At 43.2% G+C, this 14,399-nt stretch overlaps 1 protein-coding gene and 1 long non-coding RNA gene across 2 annotated transcripts; both read right to left on the bottom strand.

Annotated features, from left to right (window-relative positions):
• Nucleotides 1–1,100: 1,100 nt before the first annotated feature.
• LOC127911042 (uncharacterized) lies at nucleotides 1,101–6,750 on the bottom strand. Its single transcript, XR_008077443.1, has 2 exons — nucleotides 6,715–6,750; nucleotides 1,101–1,864 (listed from the first exon to the last, which is right to left on the bottom strand). It is a non-coding gene; the product is annotated as an uncharacterized LOC127911042 (long non-coding RNA).
• An 897-nt stretch (nucleotides 6,751–7,647) lies between these two features.
• Nucleotides 7,648–11,541, bottom strand: LOC118401697 (ladderlectin-like). Its single transcript, XM_052477037.1, has 6 exons — nucleotides 11,417–11,541; nucleotides 10,194–10,281; nucleotides 9,739–9,854; nucleotides 9,116–9,307; nucleotides 8,003–8,117; nucleotides 7,648–7,883 (listed from the first exon to the last, which is right to left on the bottom strand). The coding sequence occupies exons 1-6, from the start codon at nucleotides 11,429–11,431 to the stop codon at nucleotides 7,792–7,794; spliced, it is 618 nt and encodes a 205-aa protein (XP_052332997.1). The 5' UTR covers nucleotides 11,432–11,541; the 3' UTR covers nucleotides 7,648–7,791.
• Nucleotides 11,542–14,399: the final 2,858 nt, after the last annotated feature.

Below are 14,399 nucleotides of genomic sequence, written 5' to 3'. Positions count from 1 at the left end.
CATTATATTCAGAAATCACAATTAGGGAAAGACTACGATCGTGGAGGTTTACAGGCTGTTGATTTTGAGTCGTTAGTGGGTGCTTTTAGAATTAACTGGTTGAAATTGTCTATCTAATCCTAGCTCTATGTGGTATCATATCCCTAACAGTCAGTTTAATCAACTTGGACTTGAAATCCTAATGAAATATGATTTCATTCTGTGAAATTGTCTGAGTTTCACCAGCAAATGTTATTTTTCTAGAAAATTATATTCAAGCATCATTTTTCCCCCAACAAAACAATGACTTGGAATAAGAGTTAATCAAATTAATAGGAATTCCATTTTCAAAGGCCTTTGGTTTGACAAGGGTATTCATTTTTCACGTGATTTGGTAGACAACACTGGGGAGTTTTTGACGTTTGATGAGTTCCTCGATAAATCTCAGGTTAATATTACTCAGAGAAAATACATGGTTTGCAAAGAAATTCAACTTCCTTTACTATGACTTAACACTGAGGTTCTCGTTTTTCCAAGTTAACAAATGAATGACTTGAATATTTTGGATTTAAAAAATGCAACAATAAGTGGAAGTGATTGACAATGAAGTCATTTTGGGTGATTATAATTCAACATATTGCTATGGAACTGACCAAACCATGCTATGGTCAAAAGAGACTACCTTGTCATGTTATCCCAAAAGTTTAAGAAACTCATTAAAATATTTTTCCCCATTTACCCTGTAAATGATATCTGGCACAAAAGGTTTTCATTTTTCCCCCCATTGTATTCACAGACATGTCCCTGTATTGATGTGTAATAGTGTTGTTGCAATAATAAGTTAATCAAGTGTTTGATACCATTCCAGACATGAACCATCCTCCCCTAAGCAGCCTCCGCTGAACTAGCTGGAGAGGAACCATGCTCTGAGGGGTGGAGATTAGAGTACATTGCCATTAAGGCCAGATCGTTCAAGTTGTTGAAACGTTCATAGTTGACCAGCACGGTCAAATAATAATCACAGTGGTTGTAGAGGGTGCAACAGGTCAGCACATCAGGAGTAAACGTCAGTTGGCTTTTCATAGCCGAGCATTGAGGTCGAGAGAGACGAAAACAGCATGTCCGATGAACAGGTCCATGTTCCATATCCGCAGGCAGAACAATTGAAACCAGTTGGCTTTAATAAATACATCTTGTACGTACACACGTCTTTAGACAGCGAGTGTGGAAACGCAAAGCTACATTCTGGGATTCGAACCACCAAACAGCTGCCTCACTACATAGTCTACAGGGAACGGCTGAGGTAAGGAAATGTAACACTAATATTCAGACAGCACGCTGACATCCACGTGAAATGTTCTACTTTTAAAGCTACACAGTTTGCGGAGTAATAAACTCACCAAAAAAATACATCCCTTTTACAAGGACCATGTCTTTTGAAGAAAATTGGAAATTTACAAATTAACATCAGATCTTCATTGTAAAAGGTTTAAACACTTTCCCGGCGCTTGTTAATGACTTAATGAACATGCACCTGTGGAAAGGTCATTTGGACATTAACAGCTTACAGGCAAGTAAGGGCAGTCAGGAAATTGCACACTAAAGAGGCTTTTCTGACTCTGAAAGACAAGAAGCCCAGGGTCCCTACTCATCTGCATGAACGTGCCTTAGGCATGCTGCAAGGAGGCATTACGGAGACAGGACCGACAGCTGATCGTCCTTGCAGTGGCAGCCCACGGGTAACACCTGCGGGACAGGATGGCAACTGCCCAAGCTACACAAGGAAGGCACAATCCCTCCATCAGTGCTCAGACTGTCCGCAATAGGCTGAGAGGCGCTGGACAGGTCTTGTAGACAGGTCCTCAGACATCACCGGCAACGTCACCTACGGGCACAAACCCACCCTCGCTGGACCAGAAAGGAATGGCAAAAAAAAAAAAAAAAGAGACGATGTCTCAGAGGTGATGGTCAGAGTCGCATTTATCGCCTAAGTGTTACGAGGCCTGTACCCTGGAGCGTGATAATTGGGAGGTTGAGGGTCAGTCTTAGTCTGGTGAGGTGTGTCACAGCATTGGACTGTGGTTGCCATAGCAGGCAATCTCAATGCTGTACAGTACAGGGAAGACATCCATGTGGTACCCTTCCTGCAGGTTCATCCTGACATGACAACGCCACCAGCCATACTGCTCGTTCTGTGTGTGATTTCCTGCAAGACAGGAATGCCAGTGTTCAGACATGGCCAGTGAAGAGCCAGGACCTCAATCCCATTGAGCACGTCTGGGTCCTGTTGGATCTGAGGGTAAAGTGCCATCCCTGCATTAAAGTCCCCGGCTACTAGGAGCGCAGCCTCTGGATGAGCATTTTCTTGCTTGCTTAAGGTGGAATACATCTCATTCAATCCTATCTTGGTGCCAGCCTCTGACTGTGGTGGTATGTAAAACAGCTACAAAGAATATAGATGAAAACTCTCTCGGCAGGTAATGTGGTCTGCAGCTTATCATGAGAAACTCTACCTTAGGCGAGCAATGGCTCGAGACTTCCTTAGATATTGTGCACCAGCTGTTGTTTACAAAAATACATTAGACCGCCGCCCCTTGTCTTTCCAGATGCCGCTGTTCTATCCTGCCAGTACATTGTACAACCAGCCAGCTATGTTGTATGTTGATATTGTCGTTGTTCAGCCACGACTCTGTGAAGCTTAAGATGTTACAGTTTTTAATGTCCCGTTGGTAGTTTAATCCTCCCAATAACTTGTCCATTTTATTGTCCAAAGGTTGCATGTTTGCGAGCAGAATTGAGGAGAGTGGGGGTTTATTCAATCGCCCCCTACTCCTCAGAAGGCAGCCCGCCCTCCAGCCTCTCTTTCTCCGCCTCTTCACACAGATCACTGGGGTCGTGGCCTGTTCCCGAGGGAGCCGTACATCCTCCGCCTTGGGCTCGTCAAAGTAGTGGAAGAAGAAAAAAGATTCTGCGAGTCCATGGTGAGTAATCGCAGTCCTGAAGTCAATAACTTATTTTCGGTCATAAGAATTTTTGGACAACATTACGTTCAAAAATTGTTTACATTTTTTTATTAAAGTTACAAACAATAAACGAACAAAAAACACAATCTGTTGGGGGCACGTAAAACGTATGCCTTCTGCTCCGGCACCATTTTGATCAAACTTAACAAATGTGATCTCAAAACATCATTTACCCAAGTCAGTCCCTTTTTCTTTCTTCGAGTAACACAAAAATGTCAATTGTTTGGAGGAATAAAATGCATTATATTCAGAAATCACAATTAGGGAAAGACTACGATCGTGGAGGTTTACAGGCTGTTGATTTTGAGTCGTTAGTGGGTGCTTTTAGAATTAACTGGTTGAAATTGTCTATCTAATCCTAGCTCTATGTGGTATCATATCCCTAACAGTCAGTTTAATCAACTTGGACTTGAAATCCTAATGAAATATGATTTCATTCTTATAATTACCTGTGAAATTGTCTGAGTTTCACCAGCAAATGTTATTTTTCTAGAAAATTATATTCAAGCATAATTTTTCCCCCAACAAAACATTGACTTGGAATAAGAGTTAATCAAATTAATAGGAATTACCATTTTCAAAGGCCTTTGGTATTTTTGAGTGCGCGTTGTATTTCGTGGGTGATTGTACCTGTCTTAGTGTTAGTCACCAGATAGGCTGTATTAGTTTCACTCGTTTGTTGTTTTTGTATTTTCAGTTATTTCATGTACCCCATTATTCTTCCAGCGCAAGTGCAGGAGCCCGCCTGGGATTCCCTACAGCAATGCGAAGAGGGCTATACACGTATGGAATCCAGAAGGAAAGCATTGCTATAGGTAGTTGCAATGGGAGAGACTACATCATTTGGAGATTTGGACATGGGAGGAGGAATTAAAGGACCCTGGGAGCAGCCGGGAGAATATCGCCATCCCAAGGAGGAAATAGAGGCAGCTAAAGCGGGAAGGCGCATGTATGAGGAGGCAGCACGGCGACGCGGTTGGAAACCGGAGAGTCACCCCCAAAAAATATTGGGGGGCTAAAAGGAGAATAGTTATGCCAGGTAGGAGCATACTCCCTGGCCAGGAGCTTCAGGAAACAGTCTCCAGAGCCACCTCTACACACCGTTGTGCCAGTGCTTTTCTCCTCCTGCGCTGCCTCCCCCTTTGTTTACCAGTGCTCCCAGTCGGCCCAGCGCGTCCAGTGCGCATCGCCTGTTCAGCACAGCCAGTGCTTTTCTCCCCTCCTGTGCTATCGGAGTCTCCAGCCTGTTCAGCGCAGCCAGAGCCTTTCTCCTCTCCTGCGCTGCCGGAGTCTCCTGTCTGTCCAGCGCCACCAGTGCTCCCAGTCGGCCCAGCGCGTCCAGTGCGCATCGCCTGTTCAGCGCAGCCAGAGCTTTTCTCCTCTCCTGCACTGTTGGAGTCTCCCGCCTGTTCAGCGCAGCCAGAGCCTTTCTCCTCTCCTGCGCTGCCGGAGTCTCCTGTCTGCCCAGCGCCACCAGTCTGCCAGGATCCGCCAGAAGTGCCAGTCTGCCAGGATCCGCCAGAAGTGCCAGTCTGCCAAGATCTTCTAGATCGGCCAGACAACCTGAATCATCCAGGTCCACCAGCCAGCCAGGATTTACCGGAGCCTACTACCTGCCTGAGCTTCCTCTCAGTACTGAGCTTCCTCTCAGTACTAGGCTTCCTCTCTGTACTGGGCTCCCTCTCAGTACCAGGCTTCCCCTCAGTACCGGGCTGCTTCGGTCCCGGGCTGCCCCTCTGTCCCGGGCTGCCCCTCTGTCCCGGGCTGCCCCTCTGTCCCGAGCTGCCCCTCTGTCCCGAGCTGCCCCTCGGTCCCGAGCTGCCCCTCGGTCCCGAGCTGCCCCTCAGTTATGTGGGGATCAGGGTGAGGACTATTAGGCCATGGTCGGCGGAGAAGGTGGATTATCCTAGGACGCGAAGGGGAGGACCTAGGACATTTATGGAGTGGGGTCCACGTCCCGAGCCAGAACCGCCACCATGGACAGACGCCCACCCGGACCCTCCCTATGCTCTTGAGGTGCGTCCCGGAGTCCGCACCTTAGGGGGGTTCTGTCACGCCTTGGTCATTGTATCTTGTGTTTTTGTTATATGTTTGGGTAGGCCAGGGTGTGACATGGGTTTATATGTTGTATTTCGTATTGGGGTTTGTATTAGGGTATTCATTTTTCACGTGATTTGGTAGACAACACTGGGGAGTTTTTGACGTTTGATGAGTTCCTCGATAAATCTCAGGTTAATATTACTCAGAGAAAATACATGGTTTGCAAAGAAATTCAACTTCCTTTACTATGACTTAACACTGAGGTTCTCTTTTTTCCAAGTTAACAAATGAATGACTTGAATATTTTGGATTAAAAAATGCAACAATAAGTGGAAGTGATTGACAATGAAGTCATTTTGGGTGATTATAATTCAACATATTGCTATGGAACTGACCAAACCATGCTATGGTCAAAAGAGACTACCTTGTCATGTTATCCCAAAAGTTTAAGAAACACATTAAAATATTTTTCCCCATTTACCCTGTAAATGATATCTGGCACAAAAGGTTATTTCATTTTTCCCCCATTGTATTCACAGACATGTCCCTGTATTGATGTGTAATAGTGTTGTTGCAATAATAAGTTAATCAAGTGTTTGATACCATTCCAGACATGAACCATCCTCCCCTAAGCAGCCTCCGCTGAACTAGCTGGAGAGGAACCATGCTCTGAGGGGTGGCCAGTCCTCTTTTGGCTGTGCCGGGTGGAGATTAGAGTACATTGCCATTAAGGCCAGATCGTTCAAGTTGTTGAAACGTTCATAGTTGACCAGCACGGTCAAATAATAATCACAGTGGTTGTAGAGGGTGCAACAGGTCAGCACATCAGGAGTAAACGTCAGTTGGCTTTTCATAGCCGAGCATTGAGGTCGAGAGAGACGAAAACAGCATGTCCGATGAACAGGTCCATGTTCCATATCCGCAGGCAGAACAATTGAAACCAGTTGGCTTTAATAAATACATCTTGTACGTACACACGTCTTTAGACAGCGAGTGTGGAAACGCAAAGCTACATTCTGGGATTCGAACCACCAAACAGCTGCCTCACTACATAGTCTACAGGGAACGGCTGAGGTAAGGAAATGTAACACTAATATTCAGACAGCACGCTGACATCCACGTGAAATGTTCTACTTTTAAAGCTACACAGTTTGCGGAGTAATAAACTCACCAAAAAAATACATCCCTTTTACAAGGACCATGTCTTTTGAAGAAAATTGGAAATTTACAAATTAACATCAGATCTTCATTGTAAAAGGTTTAAACACTTTCCCGGCGCTTGTTAATGACTTAATGAACATGCACCTGTGGAAAGGTCATTTGGACATTAACAGCTTACAGGCAAGTAAGGGCAGTCAGGAAATTGCACACTAAAGAGGCTTTTGACTCTGAAAGACAAGAAGCCCAGGGTCCCTACTCATCTGCATGAACATGCCTTAGGCATGCTGCAAGGAGGCATTACGGAGACAGGACCGACAGCTGATCGTCCTTGCAGTGGCAGCCCACGGGTAACACCTGCGGGACAGGATGGCAACTGCCCAAGCTACACAAGGAAGGCACAATCCCTCCATCAGTGCTCAGACTGTCCGCAATAGGCTGAGAGGCGCTGGACAGGTCTTGTAGACAGGTCCTCAGACATCACCGGCAACGTCACCTACGGGCACAAACCCACCCTCGCTGGACCAGAAAGGAATGGCAAAAAAAAAAAAAAAAAAGACGATGTCTCAGAGGTGATGGTCAGAGTCGCATTTATCGCCTAAGTGTTACGAGGCCTGTACCCTGATAATTGGGAGGTTGAGGGTCAGTCTTAGTCTGGTGAGGTGTGTCACAGCATTGGACTGTAGTTGCCATAGCAGGCAATCTCAATGCTGTACAGTACAGGGAAGACATTCATGTGGTACCCTTCCTGCAGGTTCATCCTGACATGACCCTCCAGCATGACAACGCCACCAGCCATACTGCTCGTTCTGTGTGTGATTTCCTGCAAGACAGGAATGCCAGTGTTCAGACATGGCCAGTGAAGAGCCAGGATCTCAATCCCATTGAGCACGTCTGGGTCCTGTTGGATCTGAGGGTAAAGTGCCATTTCCCCCCAGAATTGTCCGGGAACTTGCAGGAGCCATTGTGCAAGAGTGGGGGTAACATCTTGCAGCAAGAACTAACAAATCTGGTGCAGTCCATGAGGAGATGCACTGTAGTACTTAATGCAGCTGGTGGCCACACCAGATACTGACTTACTTTTGACCCCCCCCCCTCATTCAGAGAAACATTCCATTTGTGGAACTTGTTTAGGTCTAGAGAAATTCATTCCATTTGTGGAACTTGTTTAGGTCTGCTGAAGCTCATGTTCATAAATATTTAAACGTGGTAAATTTCAGCAAACTCAACATATGATCATTTTCTACTTATTTTAAAGCTACTTACACTGTTCATTTACGTTAATGTTTGTGGAGTCAGACAACTTTAGGTCCTAAGATAATTCTATTCTTCAAGAAACAATGGATCAACAATATCAAAGAATTTAAATGCCCACTGAACAGACACCCAGACTGCATCTTCAAGAAACAAAGTGAAGCAATGTTTAATAACCACTCATGAGATTAAATACATACACCCGTTTTATTGACAACAAGCTACAATAACTACACAAGTCAAATGTAATTTACAGCAACAAATACCTTCAAAGTAATTCACTATAACATGAAACATTTGCAGTTAGGATGCTGACACCAGAGTAGCATTTTTGGTTTCAATTGACAGTTTGAAGGATTAAACAGGTTCTTATGGAGCACACGGAGGGATAGCTCTCTCCACATGATTCATCGTTCCAGCCGTTTTCAGCTTAAGAGGAAACACGAAATAGAAATTACCTCTCGATGTACACACGAAAAGAGAAAAGTAGGTCACATTTATTTCTTAAACTTACTCAAAAAAGTTTAATTTGATGAATGATAATGTACCTCCAAAGTTGATCTGAATACATGGCTCTCTGCGACCATTGTGGTTATTCGGCTCCCCTTCAGCCCAGCTCTCGTGATCAAATTTGGAGCCGTCACTCCAGAACCATAGCCTGTCCTGTGTGGAAGTAGTGAGATCTCAGTATCAAATGTTACATGTGCTTGCTGAACAATTTCTAAAATACAACACTCATGGGCTTTCCTCCAACAAAACAGTAAAAGCCACCACTACCAAAACATGCAGACTGACAATGGAACTGTTGGGTGAAAAAAAAAAATACACAAGTGTTGATACTACAACCACATTTCTAGAAATCCCCAAAATAGAAAAAGACAGCTAGTAAGTTGTTTCTGCGCCATAGCAAAGAGGAAGAGGCGAAGCGAGAAGGATAACAAAACCCAAAATCTGCCTTCAAGCGGGTAGCGTTTTTCCTGGTCACCAAGCAACTCGTTTTTGTATGGCCGTCAATAAGATGTCGAATTTCATTAACGAAAAACATAATGGCTCATTTGAGCAAATATACGTTTTGTAATGCTTAGGTTGTTACGAGTACTGATACAAGTAGCACACATGACATGCCAGAAACTGAGAAAAACATTTCTCTCAGAGTTGTGCCTGTCCCTCAAATCTGCCCGACATTGCAGACTCTTCACATCGTTAGAGGCCAATGGAGTATCTGGTTCATCTAATGGATTATGTGGGGCAATTGCTCTGGATATTTCGAGATGCTCAACTCAAATCTAGACCTACAACCAACAGTATTTATTTTGCTTTTGACAATGACTTCACACGAGGCATAGGTCACATGCCTAAATACTTAGAATCACATTAATATCAGTTTAAAGAGATGACATTGGTTAAAAGGTCGGCAAGTAACTTCATGCCTACTGTGCCAAAGCAATTTACAGTTATTAAAATGGGAGCGTGGATATAATGGTAATATCCAAATTCCACGTAGAAGTCGAGTTGCGAATGTCAATCTTTCCTCTGCGGTACCTCAAACTGTGGTCATTACCAGCTGAGAAACTGGCGAGTTGATTACTCCTGGCACAGAGTTGTCTGACCAGTGTCTTAACACCTACTCCGAGCTCATGGTTTTATTAGTCTTAAGTCACCTTTTCCACCTTTGCTTGAACAGCATCAAATCCGCCAATCCAGGTAAGAGGGAAACTGCCAGTCGTGATCAACACCACCGCCTGTACAAATTGGGACTCTTCATAGCTGTGCACAGATGCCAGGTTTGCGCCAAGGTACTTTACAGTGTTGTACACAGGCTTCAGTTTTTCTCCAAGTAACTGACAGTGGCGCTAGAGCAAGCAGTACACAGAGACAAAGACATGTCATAATGGAAGTATTAGTCAGTTGTCCAGTCAAGCAGTACACAGAGACAAAGACATGTCATAATGGAAGTATTAGTCAGTTGTCCAGTCTGAGAATTTGTCTTCTGGACTCTCAAATATAGAATTAGGGCCCATGTCACAATATTGTAAACTCAGGTCAGTTGGACATGGTCGCTAGCAGCAAGGCCCAAGACAAAACACACAATAATGAAAAGCCAGTATTAGTCAGTTGTCCAGTCTGAGAATTTGTCTTCTGGACTCTCAAATATAGAATTAGGGCCCAACTCCACACAATATTGTAAAGCCTATAGAAAATTGCAATTGCAGCATATTAAGGCCAAAGCACCTTCAACTCAAAATACTAAGTTGACTTCAATTGTAGAAAGCAAGCATTATACCTCTGCATTGGGCCATGTCCTTGCCGTTTTGACAAACATGAAGCAGCGTGAATTAAATTGGAACCAGCCTCTGGGGCATGGGTTTCTTTGGTCTGCTGCAAATGTCACCAAATCATCTGAAAGGAGAAGACAGGGAGGGTTCCGAAATTGCAGCAGACTTTAAAGGATAGTCCAGACTGACCCTTGCATCAAAAATAACATTTGGAGATCAGTCATGCCACACTACAACAAAACATACACAATCAATGATGTAAAGCACAAACTCATTCCACAGAGCACAGAGTGTCTACAGGTTTTCGCTCCTCCCTCGATTGATCAATTTAGGTCACTAATTAGTAAGGAACTCCCCTCACCTGGTTGTCTAGGTCTTCATTGAAAGGTAAGCCAACTGCAGATGCAAGAGACTCAGTGGAATGCGTTTGACACTCGTGATGTATAGTGTGAGGCTGACTTACTTGCTATGCGCGCAGTCATTCTGTCGCCCAGTGTAAAGGCAGCGCTGAGAAGCAGTAGAAGGGTCAACATCGCCATGGTGATAGTCTCCTGAGAGACACACGAGATAAGCCATCAGTGTTTCCCCAACCTCTCCTCGAGTACCCCAGCAAGTCCACTTAACACATTCAACTAATGAAGGGCTAAGGAATACCAGGCATCATCTCTTCCACCACAGAGTAGATTAGCCTGGCACACGGGAATAAGGAGAAGTCTATGCTCTTGGGTTCTCCCCAAAACAGCACCCTAGATAACTAACCCCGATGAAATTGGCTGGTAAAGTACATTTTTCTAGAGCAGGAGACGCAACTTGCCTGGCATGAGCTACCTTTTATTAATACACACGTCGCAAGTGACTTCTTTCAAATAGGCTCATTCTGCTCTGCCCTACAACTCTTCAGTGTACCGTTCTGGCAATAGACACAGTAAAATGAGTAATAAACTAAAGGGGCCCTATAAAAAAAGCTGTGATTTTAAACCCCAAATTACAGCCATTTTCATAAATGTTCTCAGTTCAATTTCCTGGTTTGCCACTCAATTACAATTGGTAATGGAGAACCAAATGTAATGTTCTGAGTCCAAGGCAGTGCTTAAATCACATCAGAATACCCTTTATTTTATGTCTGGAAGAAAAGTAACACATGAGAAAGCAATGCGTGGTCGAATGTGCCAGTCTAGCGATGGTTCTGTATTGCCAATTGCTGCTCATTTCATGGCAAGGTTTGCAAATAACAATAGATACAATTTCTATACTTTTGACAAGTATACCTTGCAGTTAATACTTAGTTGTGAAAGAATCTGGCAACCCACTAGGCATCAACTGGCTACACAGGGAGTGAGCGACAAGGCAATATTGCTGGAAATTAATTGACAGATATGGTTTTAAATGTGACGTTTTAAGCCAATAGTTGACTAACCAGAGGTGGGATAACGTCAATTAGCGTTGATTTAGTAACTTGCAGTGTCTGATACTTGAGATTTGTTTGACAGTTGAACACAAAAAAAAAAAATCTGAATTGTTTGGCCAACTACTACAACCTGTTGGAGACCCCTGCCCTATGTAACGCACTACATTTGAATAGGGTCACATATGCCCGATGGGTCCTGGTCAAAAGTAGTGCACCACATAGGTTACCATTTGGGATGAAAGCAGATACAGTACTAGATGACTATGTTGAACTCTCACCTGTAGTCTGGTCATGTCAGCGCTCTGTTTGTGAGATGGGTTCTACTGCTTCCTGCTCTCCTTTTTTAAGGACCCATCCAGTCAGACCCCTCCCTCTCTCATCCTTTAACCGGTCAAATAATCAACTAATCATCAAGCTTTTATCATTTGAATCAGCTGTGTTGTGTTAGGGCAAAAACCAAAACGTGTAGCCACGGGAAGAAGTTTGTTGGTGCAGGGTACTTTTAATGAATGTTATTTTCAATTGGGGTGCTGGAAAAATATCTTTGCCTGTGCTACAGGCACTCTATTGGTCCACTATTATAGCACAACTTTTGTGAAAATGTAACAAATCTATAAAAAGTTAACATATATATATATTGGACACACCTACTCATTCAAGGCTTTTTCTTTATTTTCTTTGTAGAATAATAGTGAAGACCTTAAAACTGTGAAATAACACATATGGAATCATGAGGTAACCAAAAAAAGTGTTACACGAAACCAAATATATGTTAGATTCTTCAAAGTAGCCACCTTTAAACTTGATGACAGCTTTGTACACTCTTGGCCTTCTCTCAACCAGCTTCACCTGGTATGTTTTTCCAACATTCTTAAAGGAATTCCCACATATGTTGAGCACTTGTTTGCTGCTTTTCCTTAACTCTACGGTCCAACTCATCCCAAACCATCTCAATTGGTTTGAGGTTGGGTGATTGTGGGGGCCAGGGCGATCTGATGCAGCACTACATCACTCTACCTTATTGGTCAAACAGCCTGGAGGTATGTTGGGTCGTTGTCCTGTTGAAAAACAAATGATAGTCCCACTAAGCGCAAACCAGATGGGATGGTGTATCGCTGCAGAATGTTGTGGTAGCCATGCTGGTTAAGCGTGCCTTGAATTCTAAATAAAACACAGACAGTGTTACCAGCAAAGCACCATCACACCTCCTACTCCATGCTTCACGGTGGGAACCACACATGCGGAGATCATTCGTTCACCTACTCTGCATCTCACAAAGACACACTAATCAGACCAAAGGACAGATTGCCACCGGTCTAATGTCCATTGCTCGTGTTTCTTGGCCCAAGAAAGTCTCTTGTTCTTATCGGTGTCCTTTAGGAGTGGTTTCTTTGCAGCAGTTTGACATGAAGGCCTGATTCACACAGTCTCCTCTGAACAGTTGATGTTGAGATGTGTCTGTTACTTCAACTCTGAAGCATTTATTTGGGCTGCAATTTCTGAGGCTGGTAACTCTAATGAACTTATCCTCTGCAGCAGAGGTAACTCTGGGTCTTCCTTTCCTGTGGCGGTCCTCGGGAGAGCCAGTTTCATCATAGCGCTTGATGGTTTTTGCGACTGAAATTGAAGAAACTTTCAAAGTTCTTGAAATGTTCCGCATTGACTGACCTTCATGTCTTAAAGCAATTGTCATTTCTCTTTGCTTATTTGAGCTGTTCTTGTCAAATAAATGGTATTTTACCAAATAGGGCTATCTTCTGTATACCACCCCTACCTTGCCACAACACAACTGACTGGCTCAACACATTAAGAAGGAATGAAATTCAACAAATTCAGTTTTAACAAGGCACACCTGTTAACTGAATTGCATTCCAGGTGACTACATCATGAATCTGGATATGAGAATGCCAAGAGCGTGCAAAGCTGTCAAGGCAAAGGGTGGCTACTTTGAAGAATCTCAAATATAAAAATATTTTGATTTGATTTAAAACATCTTCTTTGGTTACTACATGATTCCATATGTGTTATGTCATAGTTTTGATGTCGTCATTATTATTCTACAATGTAGAAAATAGTAAAGAATAAAGAAAAACCCTGGAATGAGTAGGTGTGTCCAAACTTTTGACTGCTACTATATATATGTATGCTCTTTACTTGTCAGTGTTCCAAATGGGGACCTTATTTGTATTTTGACCTAAACACGCAAATACAATCAGATAGAATTAATAGCAAGCAGTGCACTGGGTTAGTCAGATTTGATTAAATATAACAGAACAGATGAACTGACGCGACACTCACTCTCATGGGATGGGTTGCCAAAAAGAACTAACTGAAAGCCACACTCCCAGATCTGTTTATGCTGTTCTGTCAATGCTATCACTGTTTTGGTTTACAGCAAAAATACAGTTGAAGTGCAGCTGATATTTTGATGCTTCTATATCCCTGGATATCCCCTGCAGGAATAAGTTAAGCTCATTCCTACCCTGCTCCTGTATTTTTTTCCAAACATCGACCAGTAGCTTTGAGATGATAGAATTTTCCTTTGGAAAAATTTGAGGCTTTTTGACACTGGCTTGAGCGGGTCTTAGCAGAGCATGTGTATATGAGCATCAACAAGCCTTGTTACCATATACCCTTTGAGAATGAATGAACAAATTGTTACTTCACACAAACATATGTACCAGATTCCCTTTGGGAAATTAATTTGGGTAGTTTTCTTTGCACATTGGAGGACCCCTGCAAAACCAAGCATGATGTAATGGCAATGATGTCATGTGTGCTATCCACATCCTGGTGCTGAACTGTGAAACGTCATGCGGTGCTGAACAATTTGAATCAGCTTGGCTCTTGTGGAATCAAAACTGATACATTAATGAAATCGTTGCACTAAATGAATTATTTGGAAACTAGAATCTGATTAAGGGAAAGTTACACACTTTTTTCTGTGAGCGCAATCAACAACCTATTTGTGCATGCCCAACGGAATGAACATTGTGGTGCGGGGACTGCCATATTGTGTCATCATTTTGCCATAAGTTGTAGAGAAATTTTTGCGGTTTTAAAGCCAATTTCCAGTAATTGTAAACATTTTGCTATATGAGTGAGAGACTAATACATTCAATGGGGGCCTGTCATGCCAAATACTGTCCCCCACTGCGTCACAATGGGATTCGATCGTCCATTAGCGTCCATTGCTATATCGAAGGAGTGATTAGAATTTGGTGCAGTGTTAGAAGGGAGATATGTACTTCAACACTTTTG

The sequence above is a fragment of the Oncorhynchus keta genome, chromosome 23, assembly GCF_023373465.1.
Source record: "Oncorhynchus keta strain PuntledgeMale-10-30-2019 chromosome 23, Oket_V2, whole genome shotgun sequence".
Taxonomy (NCBI): Eukaryota; Metazoa; Chordata; class Actinopteri; order Salmoniformes; family Salmonidae; genus Oncorhynchus; species Oncorhynchus keta.
This window is presented reverse-complemented; position numbering and strand designations above follow the sequence as displayed.